General features: G+C 46.1%; 1 protein-coding gene across 5 annotated transcripts in view; it reads right to left on the bottom strand.

The window, feature by feature from the left end:
• The window catches only part of LOC144179147 (condensin-2 complex subunit G2-like), an 83,916-nt gene that overhangs the window by 33,566 nt on the left and 34,898 nt on the right, over positions 1 to 15,452 (bottom strand). For 2 of the 5 annotated variants that reach the window (XM_077707384.1, XM_077707385.1), the window contains exons 14-17: positions 14,691 to 14,913; positions 10,479 to 10,720; positions 4,447 to 4,521; positions 2,042 to 2,167 (exon numbers count right to left, since the gene is read on the bottom strand). In XM_077707384.1, the coding sequence (XP_077563510.1) occupies positions 2,042 to 2,167; positions 4,447 to 4,521; positions 10,479 to 10,720; positions 14,691 to 14,913 (666 nt within the window). The remainder of the gene's footprint in view (positions 1 to 2,041; positions 2,168 to 4,446; positions 4,522 to 10,478; positions 10,721 to 14,690; positions 14,914 to 15,452) is intronic. The other 3 variants (XM_077707386.1, XM_077707387.1, XM_077707388.1) reach the window with 3 other exon arrangements.

Below are 15,452 nucleotides of genomic sequence, written 5' to 3'. Positions count from 1 at the left end.
GTTTTTATTTCATTTCACTACATGGCCAGCCCAAGTCCACTCCTTCCTTTATTTAAACTAAGATATCTTCTACTCGAGTTGTTCTCAGATCCAGGAAGCTCGTTTCCTGTCCTTCATTTTAACATTACTCCTATCATTCTTTCCACGGCAAGCAGAGACGACCTTAATTTGCTTTCAAGTTGTTTAGTAAGGAGGCAAGTTTGCACTCGATATTTATCACTAGCAGGACGCACCGGTTGTAGATCCTCCTTTGAGTGGCAGAGGTAGCTTCCTTTTCACTATTTCAGGGGTGGAACAGGGTACATGGGTTTGAAGGCAGCCCTGGGAGTAGGCAAAATTGCCTTTTGTGGCAGGCTTGGAGCAGCCAGAAGGGCCTTTTGGAGCAGGTTTGGAGCAGCCAGAAAGGCCGCTTGGCAGAAGGGTGGTACAGGCTGCCGTGCCTGCCCCCTGCCACTTAAGTTTAATCTATTTATCTACTATATTAGGCATTCTACCGTACACTAGAACCTACTCCGAACCAGGAACGCAGTTCTTGTGGCATATCGGGAAATTCACAATATGCGGAGTTATCCACCTTCGGCCACAGCGAGTGCGCCGCATTATCGCCGCTCAAAGGGTAAACCTCAGGCACAGAATCGAAGGGTATCAGATAACAGGGCTCGCTTCATGTCTGATAGACAGCAGCGTTAAGCAAACTAACAGCGGCATTCCATACAGGAAGGGGTTTGATTGCTCTTTTTTTCTACCAAACATCGGTTTCAGTGCGTGCGAGTCGACGAACGTATGCCGTAGACTACGTATTGATTGAGAGCATGTTAGAAGGCATAACTAATGCTGGACCATCATAAACACGAGCAAAGGCGACCCCAAAGTACACAGGCGGAAATGAGTAAATACCTCGTAACAACGGCGAACCGAATTCACAAGTGAGGGCAAAGTGTCCAGGGCCCTGTTTGTTCAATATACATGTAGCTGCGGTCGTGAGAAATGGTCGCCTAAATTGAACCTCACCTCCAATAAACTAGAACCTTTTATGGGAATATTATTCTGCATTCTATCTGTTTGCGATGCGACATAAAAACATTTCACTCACTTTTGCTCCTTTTCCATTCACTGCGGCGCCGCGGCCGACACCGACAAACAAAACCGTGCAAATGCGACAAAAATGAATCTAAAGTGAGGACTGAGAAGGCGCATAGTGCCTGCGGCCTTAAGGCTAAGCAAAAGCCAACTTCCACAGCCACTCGTAGCCTCGATACTAAAAGCATCCCTGCTATTTGGGAGTGTTTGCTGAGTGCACCCCAGCCCACACCTATTCTGCGCCAGATTTCTCTCTCGTGGCTGGGACGGGTCCAAAAGAAGGGAAGGCCGCTTGCTCGATGGAGCGATGAAGTAAGGAATGTCGAAGGCAAAGAATGGACTCGAGCAGCGCAGGACAGGAGCAGTTGGAGGTCGACGGGAGAGGCCTTTGTCCTGCAGCGGACCTAGTGGGCGACTGATGACGACGATGAACTTGTGCATACTGCAGCATTTTTACTACTCTGATAATTATTAACACGACTGCTTGTAGCAATGAATGTAGCTACAAGCAGAATGTAGCAATGAATGTAGCTTGGACCCTCGGCTGTGGGTCCAAGCACCGTTTGCAAATGCTTTGTACTGATGTTAAAAATAAAAGCACCGATTGTCACAGCCCTGTAGCTCTGAATTCACCTGTGCCTTCTTTTGCACTGTGCTTACAGTGCGGTGCAAATGTTATAAACGTGCGGTACGTACACCATGTGCAAATGAACCGGTTAGAGCACTAGTGCTGCTGCCTCATCCTCGCCCAGTTTGCGTTTGCTTGTCCTCCTCAGGCATGCACAGGCAAGGGGAACGCTCTACTCCCTTACAGGCTGCCCACTGAAATTGCACACCGCCAGGGCTGGTGCGTCATCCTACGGCAACTCGGCCAGTACGCAAGCTCGGCCGTCCGATTCCACCCACAAGCAAGCTGTGCAATGTGCCAAGCCGTAGGCCACAGCAAAGAGGGCATACTCACACTGTTGCGCTCAGTGTGGGCGGCACTTGATGCGGATGAGTGCGCCTCACTGGCCAGTGCACTTTGCCAGGGCAGCACTGTCTGCTGGCAGAATGAACGGTATGCACGGGTCAAGTCGTGTGCGATCTGCAACCACGGCAGCATCAGTAGTGCTCTAGGGCCTGGCCCCATTTCTGCAAGGCCCTCTTCCCAGTGCGATGGGAGCAGGTCATATATGCACTACTGGCCAGTGTGAACCAGCACACCTTTTCAGAACAGTCGACCGAGTGTGGCAAGCCGCTTATGACGACGTTCACTTGCACTATCAGTGAGTTGATCACACGGATAGCCAACAGTGAGCAGTAATTTGGACTCTAACTTCGCGGAATGGAGGTACCAGCCTGCTTGAACAAATACAACTGCGCAAACCCAGAAATGACCATCCTTAGAACCCAGCTCTGCATTGCCGAAGCTTTCACTGATATCAGAGAAGACCCTTAGTAGTACTGTATGCATTTTGTTCGTTAAAAACTTGTAGCGCTTCATAAACAAAGAGAATTGCTGTACCGAGCAAGGCACGATATTCAGAGCCGCATGCTGCAGCGTTCACGCTTCACTCAGGCTGGAATGCAATCTTTGCGAGATTTCGCCTCTTTGCGAATGTGACTGGTATGGTGTCAAGACAAATTAGGTGCGCTTTAATAGTTTTGTTTATCACCTGTAAGCATAATAAATGGCGGAACGTATAAGCATTCGAGTCTGAGTAAGTAAACTTGTTTTCTCAAGCTTACCGATTTTTCAAAACTACACAAGCAAACATTGTAAAAACATTGTATAGGGATTGCACAAGGACTGCACAAACATTGCATAAAAACGCGCACAGAAGGCGAACCCGCGGGGTGTTTTGGATGCATTTGACACGATTCAATCAAATGCAAACTAGCAATGAAGCACTTCTTGTAGTGTGAGAGCCGAGCTGGAAATTACTGCAAAGAAATTACTGCAACCACAAAGCAGCAATACAGTCAAACCCCGCGATAACGAAATCTCACGAGTACGAAATTCCCGCTGCAAAGAAATATTTAGGATCCCCAGCGAACGTCCAGAGACGCCCATGTATTTCATATCTCACGGCAACGAAATGTTTTTGGAAATCAATCCCGTGAAATTCGCTGCAAGTTCGGTCGGCATTTTGCCCACACATTTGAGGCTAACAGTGACCAAAAAGTGCTTAAATTCCTTTTTTTCGGACTCGAAGTGCATAAACGTTTGCCAAAGCACGCCATGTTTGTTTACTAAAGGCCATGCAGCAAGCGGTCGTGGAGGCAACCTCGCAGCAACACCACCAGGTGGCGACACATGGTGACTCATGGTGCGGCCGCGCGGCTTTGGCTACGCTAGCTCGCTACCACTGAGCAGCACATGCGCGTTTGTTGTGTGTGCGGCGATCGGCGTGTTTGCTCTCAGTAAGATGCCTCCGCCAGCCCAAAAGCGGAAGTTTTTATCGCTACAAGCGAAGGCCCAAGTCAGTGGCCCAAGTGGTGGAAGGTAGGATAGCGACGACGAGTTTAGAACTGCCGGAACCTAGCTCTACCATTTTGAAAAGCAAGGCTGCTGCCACGTTTTGATGGCGCACGTGCGCAAAAGAAAACATTGACGGCTGTGGCTTTTCTGGACGTCAACAAAGCAGTGCTCGCTTAGTTCTGTTAAGAGCATTGTAACCAGGTGCACTGTCTGGAAAAGTTGGTCAACAGAAGAAGCTGGGCTTAGCTTGCGAGCTCAGACATGCGCAGTGTCGAGAGCGTGCAGAGAAGGCGAACCTGCAGGTTGTTTTGGATGCTTTTGACACGATCCGGTCGTTCTTAGGCGCGCACGACGACTAGCAATGAAGCACTCATTGTAGTGTGGGAACTGGGCTGTGAAGTTGCTGCAAGGTAAGGCTCGCAAAGTAATTATAACTGACTTTCGGAAATAAATTTTGGCTTGTGGCCGATTTTCCTGTCGTTTATGTTTCATTCTCGCAGCAACGAAATTCCCACAAAAGCGAATTTTTTTGGCTTTCCCCGGCGGTTTCGTTATTGCGGGGTTCGACTGTATAACCGACTTCCGGAAATAAATTTTTGGTTTGCGGGCGATTTTCCACCGTTTATGTTTCAGTCGAGTGGCAACGATATTCCCGCAAAAGAGAATTTTTTGGCCCTTTCTGGTGGATTTGTTATTGTGGGGTTCAACTCTCGATCTGAATAGGCATGGGCAGAAAATTGTTAAAAACTTATGCTAAAACTTAAAAACTTGTAATCAGGCGGCAATCACAAATTACCTACAATTTATTTCACTGTGAATGCAGTGCTGACTACCGAGGAATCAGCACAAAAGAAAAAAAACATCAAAAGAAAGGAAAACATCAGAGCAAAAAAATAACTTACATCAGTAGACTGGAATAACTCGGTGACTGTCTTTCTCATTATGGTCACAAGCTTCTTCCAGAATGGCTTCAGTTCCTTTAGGGAGGTAGGTGAAAAAAAAGGGAACAAAACAAAATTGGTCAATATAGAAAGTGGCCTCCCTGGCACATAGCACAGTTGACATGCGGCCCATAAGGAAGGGGTTATAAAAGTCACAAACATGGGCCAACTTTTCTGCAAATGCGAGGCTTTGCAAGAGCTGAAGAGCAATACTTTAAAGTCCAATAGGCACGGCTGTAGTGCAACAGTTATCGCCTCACAGGATCCTACCCAGCCTCAAGCTCCCCTCACAAATCAGCAAAGCCAACGGGCCTGAACAGTTGAGAAGAAGCTAAATTGTGGCTTAACCTTCTGGTCCGTTGTCTGGCCCAGCCCAGAAATGCAAGTTCAAAGTTAAATTTCGCCGTTTTTCTCACTGCGATGCACTCACATTCTTTGTATACATGATGCGCTACCTCCTGAGGAATAAGTGAACTTTGTTGAAGTTTACTCTTCTTTTTTTTTTTTTTTGCACAAAGATCCAGCACAATGCTCAGCACAGGCCTTCTGGGTCCCAGACTGTTTTCTCGTGCGAATTGTTCCCCGAGAAGCATGGCCACTTTCTCATCGCATGTGTTTAACGTTGGCGCACTTAGCGAAAGTGATGATGGCTTCAATGAAGAAGAAAATTGTGTGCCTCCATCAGATGTGCTGTTTGTGGCTATAGAACAAGAAAAGGAGGCAGGAGAGAAACTACAATTTTCTACAAATACTCCAGTAACAACCCTCACCTGCACCAAGAAAAATGCTTCGAGCAGTTTCACAGGCTGCTCAAATATCGGTAAAGGAGTTGCAACCAGATTGCCAGAAAAAAATTAATATCCTGCGAGTTTTTCTTGCACAGTTTGTGTTTTCCTTCGCAGCGCCAGATACTGGCAAAATAGTTCCGTACCATAACGACCAGAAAGTGAGTACAAGTTACGGACCAGAAAGGGTTAAAGAAGTGCCAATACTAATTAGCATTCTTTTTTTATCTCTGCTCCAAACAAAGGAGATTAAGGTTTTAAAAAATAGGGCGTAGCAACCACAGAACATGCAAAATACTACTTCACTGCTTTATAAACTTAAGCATGAAGAACAGCCTGTTTCAATCACCGTGTGTGTCGGAAAGTGAGGGCGGCACCAGCCACTCTGTGAAGCCATTTGCAAGTTAGTGCAACAGGGTTCCCAGTGACAGCGCAAGCATACGCATTTTTTACCCTTCTTCCCACCACCACAAACGGCATAACCGAAACCCCTTAAGAGCAACCATTTCAGGCCCTTTAGAGGCCTAGAAGCAGCAGCTGCCCCAAGGTAGGCGAGCGAGGCCATCTGGCGGGGCAACCGAGTATATTTGTTTACAAAATATCTGCTAGCACCTTGGGGGCACCATGTCGTGAGAACATCTGAAGCAAGTTCAGAGGCCTACAGTCATGCAGCCAGTTTGAACTTCATAACGGCAGCAATACTTGGTACCCATTAAACACCCCAGCGATGCTCCTTGCTTTAAGGGGGACTTGCCTGTTAACCTTCCTATGGGACTTGCGACTTCCTATGGGACTTGCCCACGGACTTAAAAGCAATCGTGCACCGATACGAAAAGTTTTACAAATACACTGAGATCTGCACAGGGGCCCAGTTTGCTTATTTTAGAAATGCGCCATTATGTACTGAAATAAAGGAATAAAACTCTCACTTGCTAGACAGCTAACGCTATCAGTAGAAACTATAAACCAAAACGTGTTTCTTATTTACTATTTCAGTACAGAAGTAATACAGTCGATCCCGCATATATCGAACCCAGATATATCAAATTATTGCATTTATCGAACAGTCCAAACATCCCCTTGTAAATCCTATGCAAAAGAAAATATTTTATATATCGAATTGTCGATGTATCGAACTATTTTGCGATCCCCTTAGAGTTCGATATATCCGAGATAGACTGTATATGTATTTCAAAACTAATCAAACTAGGCTGTTAAGAACATTAAAATATGTAAAACTTTTCTTATTGGTCACGATTATTAAGCCCTCGGCTCACGACTCCCACAGGAATGTTATCAGGTGAGTCCGTCTAAGCGGTACTTTTACTTTGCGCCAGCAAATTATCGTGGCTGGGGTAGCCATGTTTCGAACCACTGCACTGGTGCAACTTAAAGCAGAATTAAAATAAGCCTCAAGAAATGCACGCTTCGTAGTATAGCAAATAAATTGCCATTCTTGATGCAATTTCATAACCGGGTCGGACTGTATTTGCTGTAGGATATTCCACATGAACGAGCAACAGGTCTTGCTGATTTGGGCTCGGTTAATTTTACATAACCGCTCAACTCGACCAAATCTGTGCAGTCCTGTTAAAGATCAATGTGACGAGAGGTTATTATCAGCTTCAAAAACTGATTTTCGTGCTATGGTACTAGGTTAGGCAATATGCTCAAGCTTAATTAAGAAGGCCATGAAGACAAAATACAACCTGGTTCAGTTTGTAAGAACGAGCCTTTCGTAACTCACCCACAGCACTATTCTAACCAAGAAAGATTTTTTTTACCCAGAGAGAACAAAAGTATTGAAGAACTTTCAAATTTCGCACTGCAGTGTCGTACTACGAGCCAGCACTAAAACGGTTATTGTGTCACTGCACATTACATGCCCTTAACTCTTTCGCTACCGCTGGAAAATTAACCAATTTTTAGGGCTCCAAGAAAACTTTTTTCCCTGCTAAAAAATTGGTTAGGCACTAATTGCAGGAACGCAAAATGCAGATTATTTAACGGCCTTTTCAATGATACCAGTTTTTTATGTATCATAGTTATGAAAAAAATATCAAAATCAAAATTTTTGTCAAGTTGTCGAAAAAAATTGATAAAAAAAGAGTTGCGTATATCAAACCACCGGTAGCAGAAAAAAATTAGAATATATATTTTGTAGGGAAACATTTCAAAAACACGCCGTAGAAAAAATGTCGGCTTGCATGGAACAGTTTGTGAGATATAAAAAAAAAATGTTAGCATGCACGCTGCTCGTGTCATGCGGTGAAGCCCAACCTCCAATTCAAAATGTGCAATTTCGGGTGGTTCCCTGGAATAAATCTAGCGGTTTGACATTATCAGAGGCACCAATTTGCCCCCACATAACGTAAAAACATCTTGTCTATGACCAACTTTGCATTTACAGCAAGCACAATATTTGGGACAAGCACGCGATGCGGAAAAAAACATGCGTGAAGTTGAAAACGGGACGCCGTGGCTGATGCTTGTCGTTCCCGGTCAGTTACCTCTCAAAACAAAGCTGAGCTTTATTATCATCTTCTTACTCGCAATTGTAGCCTTCCTCGCAAAAATGAGGTATGATGAGCTAGAATCGTGCCCTGCGATCTTTGGTCGAGGAGCAGTTGCGCGATGAAAAAGATCAGCACAACGAGCCTCCTCTATTGCAGTGCCACCTAACATTTTTCAAATGAAACAGTACAAAAACTTATCGGAGGCTCTGTCCGAATAGACAGTTCAACTAAGCAGCAACATTAGCCACCCAGATATACCCTCGCATGGAAATGAAACTGGAAGGCGAACAGCTGGCAGTGTAAGGCCGGTTTGAAGCGCTGCCCCCGGTGGAACAGATATCTGGCGCCTGGGTGTGATCTTTTGACTTGCATCGGAAGTTCTTATTGCAGAAATCGAGTTAAGGGGGGGGGGGGAATCAGGAGCGGCGTGCTTTGTTCGAGGATCAGTCGCGGACGCCCCAGGCGCCATGGCAGGTAGCCTTGAAGTTGGGTAACTGCGTAGTAGCGCTAAATATGAATTTCGCGATGCAGAAACGAAACCGAAACTGTTGTAAAATGTTTGCGAATGGTCCTGGGGTAAGTAGAACTACCCCAGAACTTAGAACAACGTGCGCAAAGGCAATAAAACTGCCTAAAATCATAAAGTAGCTTTGTAACCAGGCACTGCTTGACATTTTCAGCCGATTTCTGGGATTATTACTGTTCGAGCGCGAACCTGACGATTGAAAATCATTTGTTAGTTCACCATTCACGCCCTGATAGCAAAAAAAAAAAAAAAAAAAAAAAAAACGTTGGTGCAGAGTAATTACGAGCTGCACACATTCTTCGTTGGTAGCAGTGACGCGCGATGATCACGCCCCTTTTCCACACCCAGGTGATTCAAAAGTGTGTCAAAAATCACGTTTCCGTTGCGAAAATGAAAACAAAACCAATTTTGAAAGGCTTTTTCTGATCTAACTCCGAACAGCTTTACTTGTTCGAGAAACGCCTGGAACGCTATGAAAAGGCGCTCCCAAAGTATCGATGAAATTGATCGATTTTGATAGGCGCGGTAGCGAAAGAGTTAAACAATCAAACAAAACTAGAGTCACCACTACAATAGCCATGTTTCCTGGAGGCTGGTCTGAACGGCAGCAATTGCATGAACATGATTCTGTGACATGACAGAGACTTCGCCAGAAAGAGGTTAGGGTGCCGCCACTACTTCATCTGCTTTCTTTATTACCGCGATTATTTGTTTGAAGCTTGCCAAAGTGTGTCATCATTATCGGGACAAAAAACTTTCAAGCGAAGCTTTGCCAGTCTCGCTGATGGCGTTACCTAAAATGCACTGCAGAAAAGCCAACTTCACACAATGGAAAGGCACATGACGACAAAAAAACTGTTTCAGTGGTCGGAATCAAACCTGGGTCGCTTGCATTATGAAGCCAATGTCTATCCGATTCCTCATTCAGACACTGTCAAAGCAGTTTCTTTCAGTACGGCATCATAGGCCATCGGACGTGGAGTTCCTCCCGCAAAAACTGAAAACTGCGCCTTGCAGACAACTATCGCCATCTGGCGTATTTATTGGCAACTTCTTTTTCAGTTTCAGTTTCGTTTGTTTACATTTTGAGAGCGGAAGTCGTGTCACGAGCGAAATTTGAACCCGAGATAGCTTTGAGTTGGGTGGAAGTTATTTTAATTCGTGGCGCGCTCCACGAAGGCTGGCTACCATCACTGGGACTTCGGAAGCTGCTGATGCTGATTTTTCTGACCCCAGCAGCAGTGATGACTTCGGCAACTACACGGGATCTTGAGATTGAAGTTTCAATGAAGCAGATATTTGAGTACAACAAGGGCACGCCCCCTTTTTGCCCCTGGGTCCTGTACAACACCAGCCGAAAAGGATGGAGAAGAGCAGGAATTGCAAGATCTGCTACGAAAAACAAAGGCACAAAACAGAGTGCATGTCTTCTGCTCCACTTGCAATGTTAACTTTTGCTTTAGGCCATCGTGTGACTGCTTCACTGAGTGGCACAGTCAAGGCTGCTAGGTTAATAAACCTTCAAAAATCCAGAACATGGTGTACAGGATTGATGTATATATTGAATGATAGCTAAGGAACCTAGGAACAACTTGTGTTTTCCAGATTTCCTAGAATAATTTTCTGGCTCACTACAATCGCCCATTTCTATTGTGTTTTATTTCTTGTGCATTTTTTTCTGTTTATCTGACAACTAAACTGAATAATTGTACCTCTCACAAAACTGCTGCTATATACACTCAAAAGAGCAAGCCATAGGCTTGCTCTTCATTCATGTATAGCAATGCTAACTGTGTCAAGTTGCTCAAGAGAAAAATTGACAGAAACACCAAAAATATGTCGTTTTTCCCCCCATAAAGAAACAGTTAAAACAGTTGAACAATGACAATCGGTGGGGTGGGGCTCAGCTTTCTCGTGAGGAATTCGTTTTCTGTTGTCTGAGTTAGGAATGACTCACAGGGAGTTAGCACTTTGATCGTTGGTGCTTTGACTTTGATTGCAGCGGCTTTGACTTTGGCACTTAATTTGATTTCCGCACGCAAGAAAGCTTCGCGTTTCAACCATCATCGTTGGACGGAGGGGATTAAATTTTTTTTAGTTTGCATTTTGTCTTCATGACCGCTTTAAACAAAGCCATGGCAGTGCCCCGCTTCACTGAGTACTTACATCGGAGGTCAGCTCTTTCCGGATCGACAAGTCATTGTAGGTGATGGCCAACGCTTCGGTGAAAATGTGCAGCGAGTGTTGGTCAAGGGGCTTCTTGTCACTGCCGCTGACCCCCAGGTCGCTGTTCAGGTCGAGGGAAGCGAGGTCAGGGTCATCCGGTAGCATGTTCTCCTTGGAAATACTCTTCCTTAGAGCCTGGCATTCCCGTCGGAGCACAAAGCAGATGGTGGCCAGGAACTCAACTGCAATGCAGCACAGATTTTATTTGAAATGATGCCCTGCCACAATCTGCCATCTACGAACAACCCTGCACCTTAACGTCAACACCTAGCACGCAATTAGTCACAGGGACAAAATCCTTTACCCTCTTGCACAGCTTTCCTAATTGAAACGGTGCCACTCTTGCCAAGATACAACGATGAATGCAACAAGGAGCGCAGCGCGGTTACTTGAAAGTCCACTGCTACAGTCAAACCCACTTATAACAACATATTGGCTATAACGACAGGAGTTCCTCAAATCTGAGGTCCTCCACATTGAAATCCAAGGTCCTTCCCATCGACCGCTTACATGGCGGCGTACCATTACAACGAGCACTCACAGCAGCCTTTGTGGGAAAAACACGAAAAAGCATATGTGCGAGATACAAAACGGCATCAACAATGTAGTTTCAGATCCCCAGAGCAGCACACGTGCTCATTTCGTGCACGCTGGCTTTCGAAATGCGCTCCCGTGGCGTGAGCGCGATTGATTGGCTTCACTGTAGGGCTCGCTGGCCCACCCATGTAATCTGCGCACAAGCTCACATACCAGCACAAGAGCTGGCGTGAAGGACACAGCCTCGCTACCATATCGCTACACTCTTTTGCTGGTAGCCTCATATAGCCTCGTATGATGACCCACCAGCCCTGGTACAAGGCTACATCAGCTATATTATGCTGGTGGCCTGAGGCGGCAGCAGTGCTACATTTCTGTCAGGCTCTAGTCTGTGTGTTCCTTCTTACGTGCGCAATCTTCTATCATATTTCAACTTTGAATTAGTCAACTCGGCAACTACCAAGAGAGTGTAATGGCTGCAAACGTGGGCCACGCGTCAAAGAAACAAAAAGCCATCCATGCATGCACCAATGTTGTCATCATTCGCGAGATATGCTTAGGGGTAAGAAAGCATTGACTGTCAACTTCTACAGCTTTAACTATCATGAAAGACTAAAAGAAGGTCATGGAATCCGCGAACCTCGACAGCAATGAGAAGAAACGGGAGCTTTTATGTGAGACGTACAAAAAGGTAGAAGGACGTCAAAAATCTGCCAAGAGAGCTGCCACTGGTCGAGAGTCTGCCTCATCGTCGGGCAGTGACTGCGACGAAGACATTCCTGCACCGCAGCCTATATGAACTGCCAAGGTGCCGGACTACATCACAGCCCTCAAGGGCCTTGTTTTAATGCGACTGCATTTCATTCACTCGCCTTGTCCCTCCATACGGCGTTGTTGTTGTCCGTCCGCACCCCTCCCCCATTCTCCTCGCCACTCACCCCCTCTCCTCTCCGATAGCAAACCTCTCGCGAGGGGCATTGGATTGGTTTCGATTGGATTTGAATTAAAGTGGATTGTGTTGGATTGCGTTGCGTCATAGCCACGCCACGTTGCGTCATAGCTGTGGCAGGGGGTTCACGGCAGGTTTCACACGATGGGAGAATCAACCTAACGGAAACAACAACGGAACCCCCTATGCGTCGCATCTACACAGGGGTTCCTGCGAGGGGAGGTGGGAGTAATTTTTATGAGGGGACTATCCGAGGAGCACGCCGACCACTTGGACAGCCTGGGAAAGACTGTCGTGCACACTACAGTGAGAAAGCAAGCTACCATCACTTCGTTCCTGCAACAGAAGTTAGCACACATTATTTGTATTTCTCCTTATTTTTAAAGCTGGATATGTTGAGATACTGACAAGACGACTTTTTGTGGAATTATCCTGTTACAAGTGGGTTTGACTGTATCTGTACTAAACTAGAAATCAATACCCCATGCGCACTAGTTTCATTTACCTGGCCCAAGTGTGCCTTCAATTTCACTATTACATCCTAGCTGTTATGGCACTGAATTTATGGGACTGCAGGCAAACAGGACGTATGCACACATCCAAATTCATGCATCAAGGAGCAAGGCACAAATGCAGAGTACCACACTGGAGAGAACAACGAATGCACTTTTTTTACCCACAATAATCGACGCATGTTCTGGGGTGTATTCATCACGCACGTTAAATCTTCCTCTGCATCATTTTCGGGCCGAAATTTCAACTTTCTGCGCTCTCCCACACGGCAGGAGCCAGTTTTCCGTCATGTTTTGCAAACCTCCCATCACTGCCACCAGGGCCGTACTCAGAGGGGGGGTTTAGGGGTTCGAACCCCTCCCGAAATCTTTTCCAGGCAGCACGTAAGCAATACTTACTGTTGCTTTCAGCAAAACTGCCCCCTTCCCAAAATCCATAACATCCCCCCCCCCCCCCCCCCCCTCCCCCCCGAAAAAAATTTCTGGCTACGGCCCTGGCTGCCACGACATGAAGTTGCGGAGATACTGTGACCAAAGCCGGGCTACTAGCTCAGTCCCAGAAGACCCCTTTAACACTTTCGTAACAGCGCCTATTCCTATCGGTATTATGTTATCAAATACAAATTCAAATTCTGGCGCTCTCCAAGCTCTCCTGGACCGCTAAGGCCATCCAAAGGGTAAAAAGTATCTCATCAGTTTTGCTTTCATGTTCCTTTTCTTTGCTGCGAGGGGAGGGGGGCGAGTAGATTTTTAAAGCTTCTTCGCTGTCGGGCACACATGGTTTTGGTTACGGGGTTGATGCCGCTTGGCGATGCTCCACAGGAACGGCGAATTTCGACGGATTCCAATGAATCTGAGCCACAGACTTCAGTACGGACGGAAAAAAATCTACCTGGAACATCAGCAGATATTTGCCGATTTTGCTTTCTCTTTTGGCTGTGCTATCCGATGCTGCCACGCACTGATGTACACATACCTGGCCGGTTCTAAAGGTCACAGCTCTTATCTTAAGGGTGTTGACTTCGTTCCGGCGGGACCACTTGGCACTGGCTACACAAAGAGTGGAGCTAGCCTTTGGTTCACCACGTCGAGAAACTGCCTTGCACGGTGGCATGATGGGCACTCATGCTTATATTGTTGTATGTATGTAAGAAACTTTTGTACTTACAGAGCTTATATTTGCAGTATTATTCTATAAGGGCCTTGTATACAAAGTGTATATTTTGATTTTTTTTTTATGCTTACCCTGTGCAAAGTAGCATTGATGATGTCATTTTTTTTCCTTTGCTACTTTTTTATTTTGATATATTTTTATAATATTCGTAAGAAATCTGTTGTTTGAAATTAATGCTGTTGGAAAGACCTACCTTTCCTCTATCATTTTGTACCTTACACTTCAGCATCAATCGTTTCCTGTAGCAGGAAAAAAATATTTCGTGGCCCGCTCAAAAATAAACGACTTTTCCACTGTCACGAAAGTGTCGGTGAAAAAAAGTGGAGAAAGCATGTCAGGATTAAAAAGCTTACCAAACCAAGAGACTTTCCATGCATTAGAAGCTACTGAAAACCAGGAACAAAATCTATATTATCTCTGCAGATCTCCCACATGTGAAGTTGTCTATCTCCAGCCGTGGCAAGCTCGCCGCATTAGCGCCGTTCAAAGGTCAAACAAACACCTTGCCACGCAGCGTGGAAGGGGATCAGATAAACAGGACCCTGCATCTTGGAAGCTGTGGGGAATGCAATTACGAGGCACCGGCTGTGTTCTAGCAAACGTCATGGCTGAATTCTGCAAAGTGCAGCCTGCACCTGCGTTCTTACAATACAGAATACGCATTGACTGGAAACAGTAATAAACCAGTGCAGCCACTGCGAGGAATGCATTCACTCCGCGAGTACGTAAACACTATGTGGCATGCTCCTAGATCTGGCTCCTTTCAATACAAAAGTGGACCAGGCATGTTTTCTGGCACGATCGAACCCCAGTGCAAAACATACTTCAACGAAAATTCTGTACAAACAAAGTATTTCTGATTTTTCCCTGTCAGAGAGAGATGAAAAGACGCATAGACTAAGGGGGAGATAGAGAAGGAGAGAGAGGGGGTATGGAGAAAGGGAGAAAGAGGGCTTCATCCCCTCCCCCACCCCACTTACGGATGGGCTTGAGCGGAGCGATCTTGGTCAGCTGCGAGTAGAAGACCCGAAAGGCGGCCGGGCAGATGGAGTGCAGCAGCAGACAGCGGTTGAGCTGCTGCATGCGGTCCGCCTCTGGGTTGAAGTAGCTGTTGCGGAGCAGGGTGGCCAGCTTGTAGGCCATCCGCGGCCTGGAGTCGGCCATCAGCGACAGAAGCTCCTCCGGCGGAGTCACCTCCCAAAACTGCACAACACGAGCGAGCTGCAGGCCGCACCGGCAACACGCACGCATACTTCACGTTTGCCCCATACCGCCCCATTACTCTACTCCAGTTCATATGCAGCACGTAGCAGAAGAGAGGCTACGGAAGTCGTCGTCTGCAAGAAATAAATAAATCTTGGCACACCGCCTTGCGTCGCGCACCAGGGAATAATGATGATGGTTGGCGTTTAATCGCACAGGCCAACAAGGGCAAAGAGCACCAGAGAAGAAGTTATTTAATGAGGAGAAGTGATTACCACAAAAAGGTAGGTATAAAAACGTGCAAACTGGACATAGTAAAATCAACGAAAGAGAATGGTGATGGCCGGTGTATAGGGCCATATTTGATTATGCGTGATAGGAAATGAGGTTTAAAAACTTAACATCTGACAAATACTTAAACACGCGTTTAACAGAAACCATGGCATCGTCACCCAGAAACAACGATGGGTGTAGGGGAATATGTTGTCTGTACAGTTGTCTGAAGTGTTTGTGTCGTGTTGTGTCAAGTGCCTTGCATT

This window comes from Haemaphysalis longicornis, unplaced genomic scaffold, assembly GCF_048455015.1.
Source record: "Haemaphysalis longicornis isolate Haplotype H1 unplaced genomic scaffold, Haemaphysalis longicornis Haplotype H1 scaffold_4, whole genome shotgun sequence".
Lineage (NCBI taxonomy): Eukaryota > Metazoa > Arthropoda > Arachnida > Ixodida > Ixodidae > Haemaphysalis > Haemaphysalis longicornis.
This window is presented reverse-complemented; position numbering and strand designations above follow the sequence as displayed.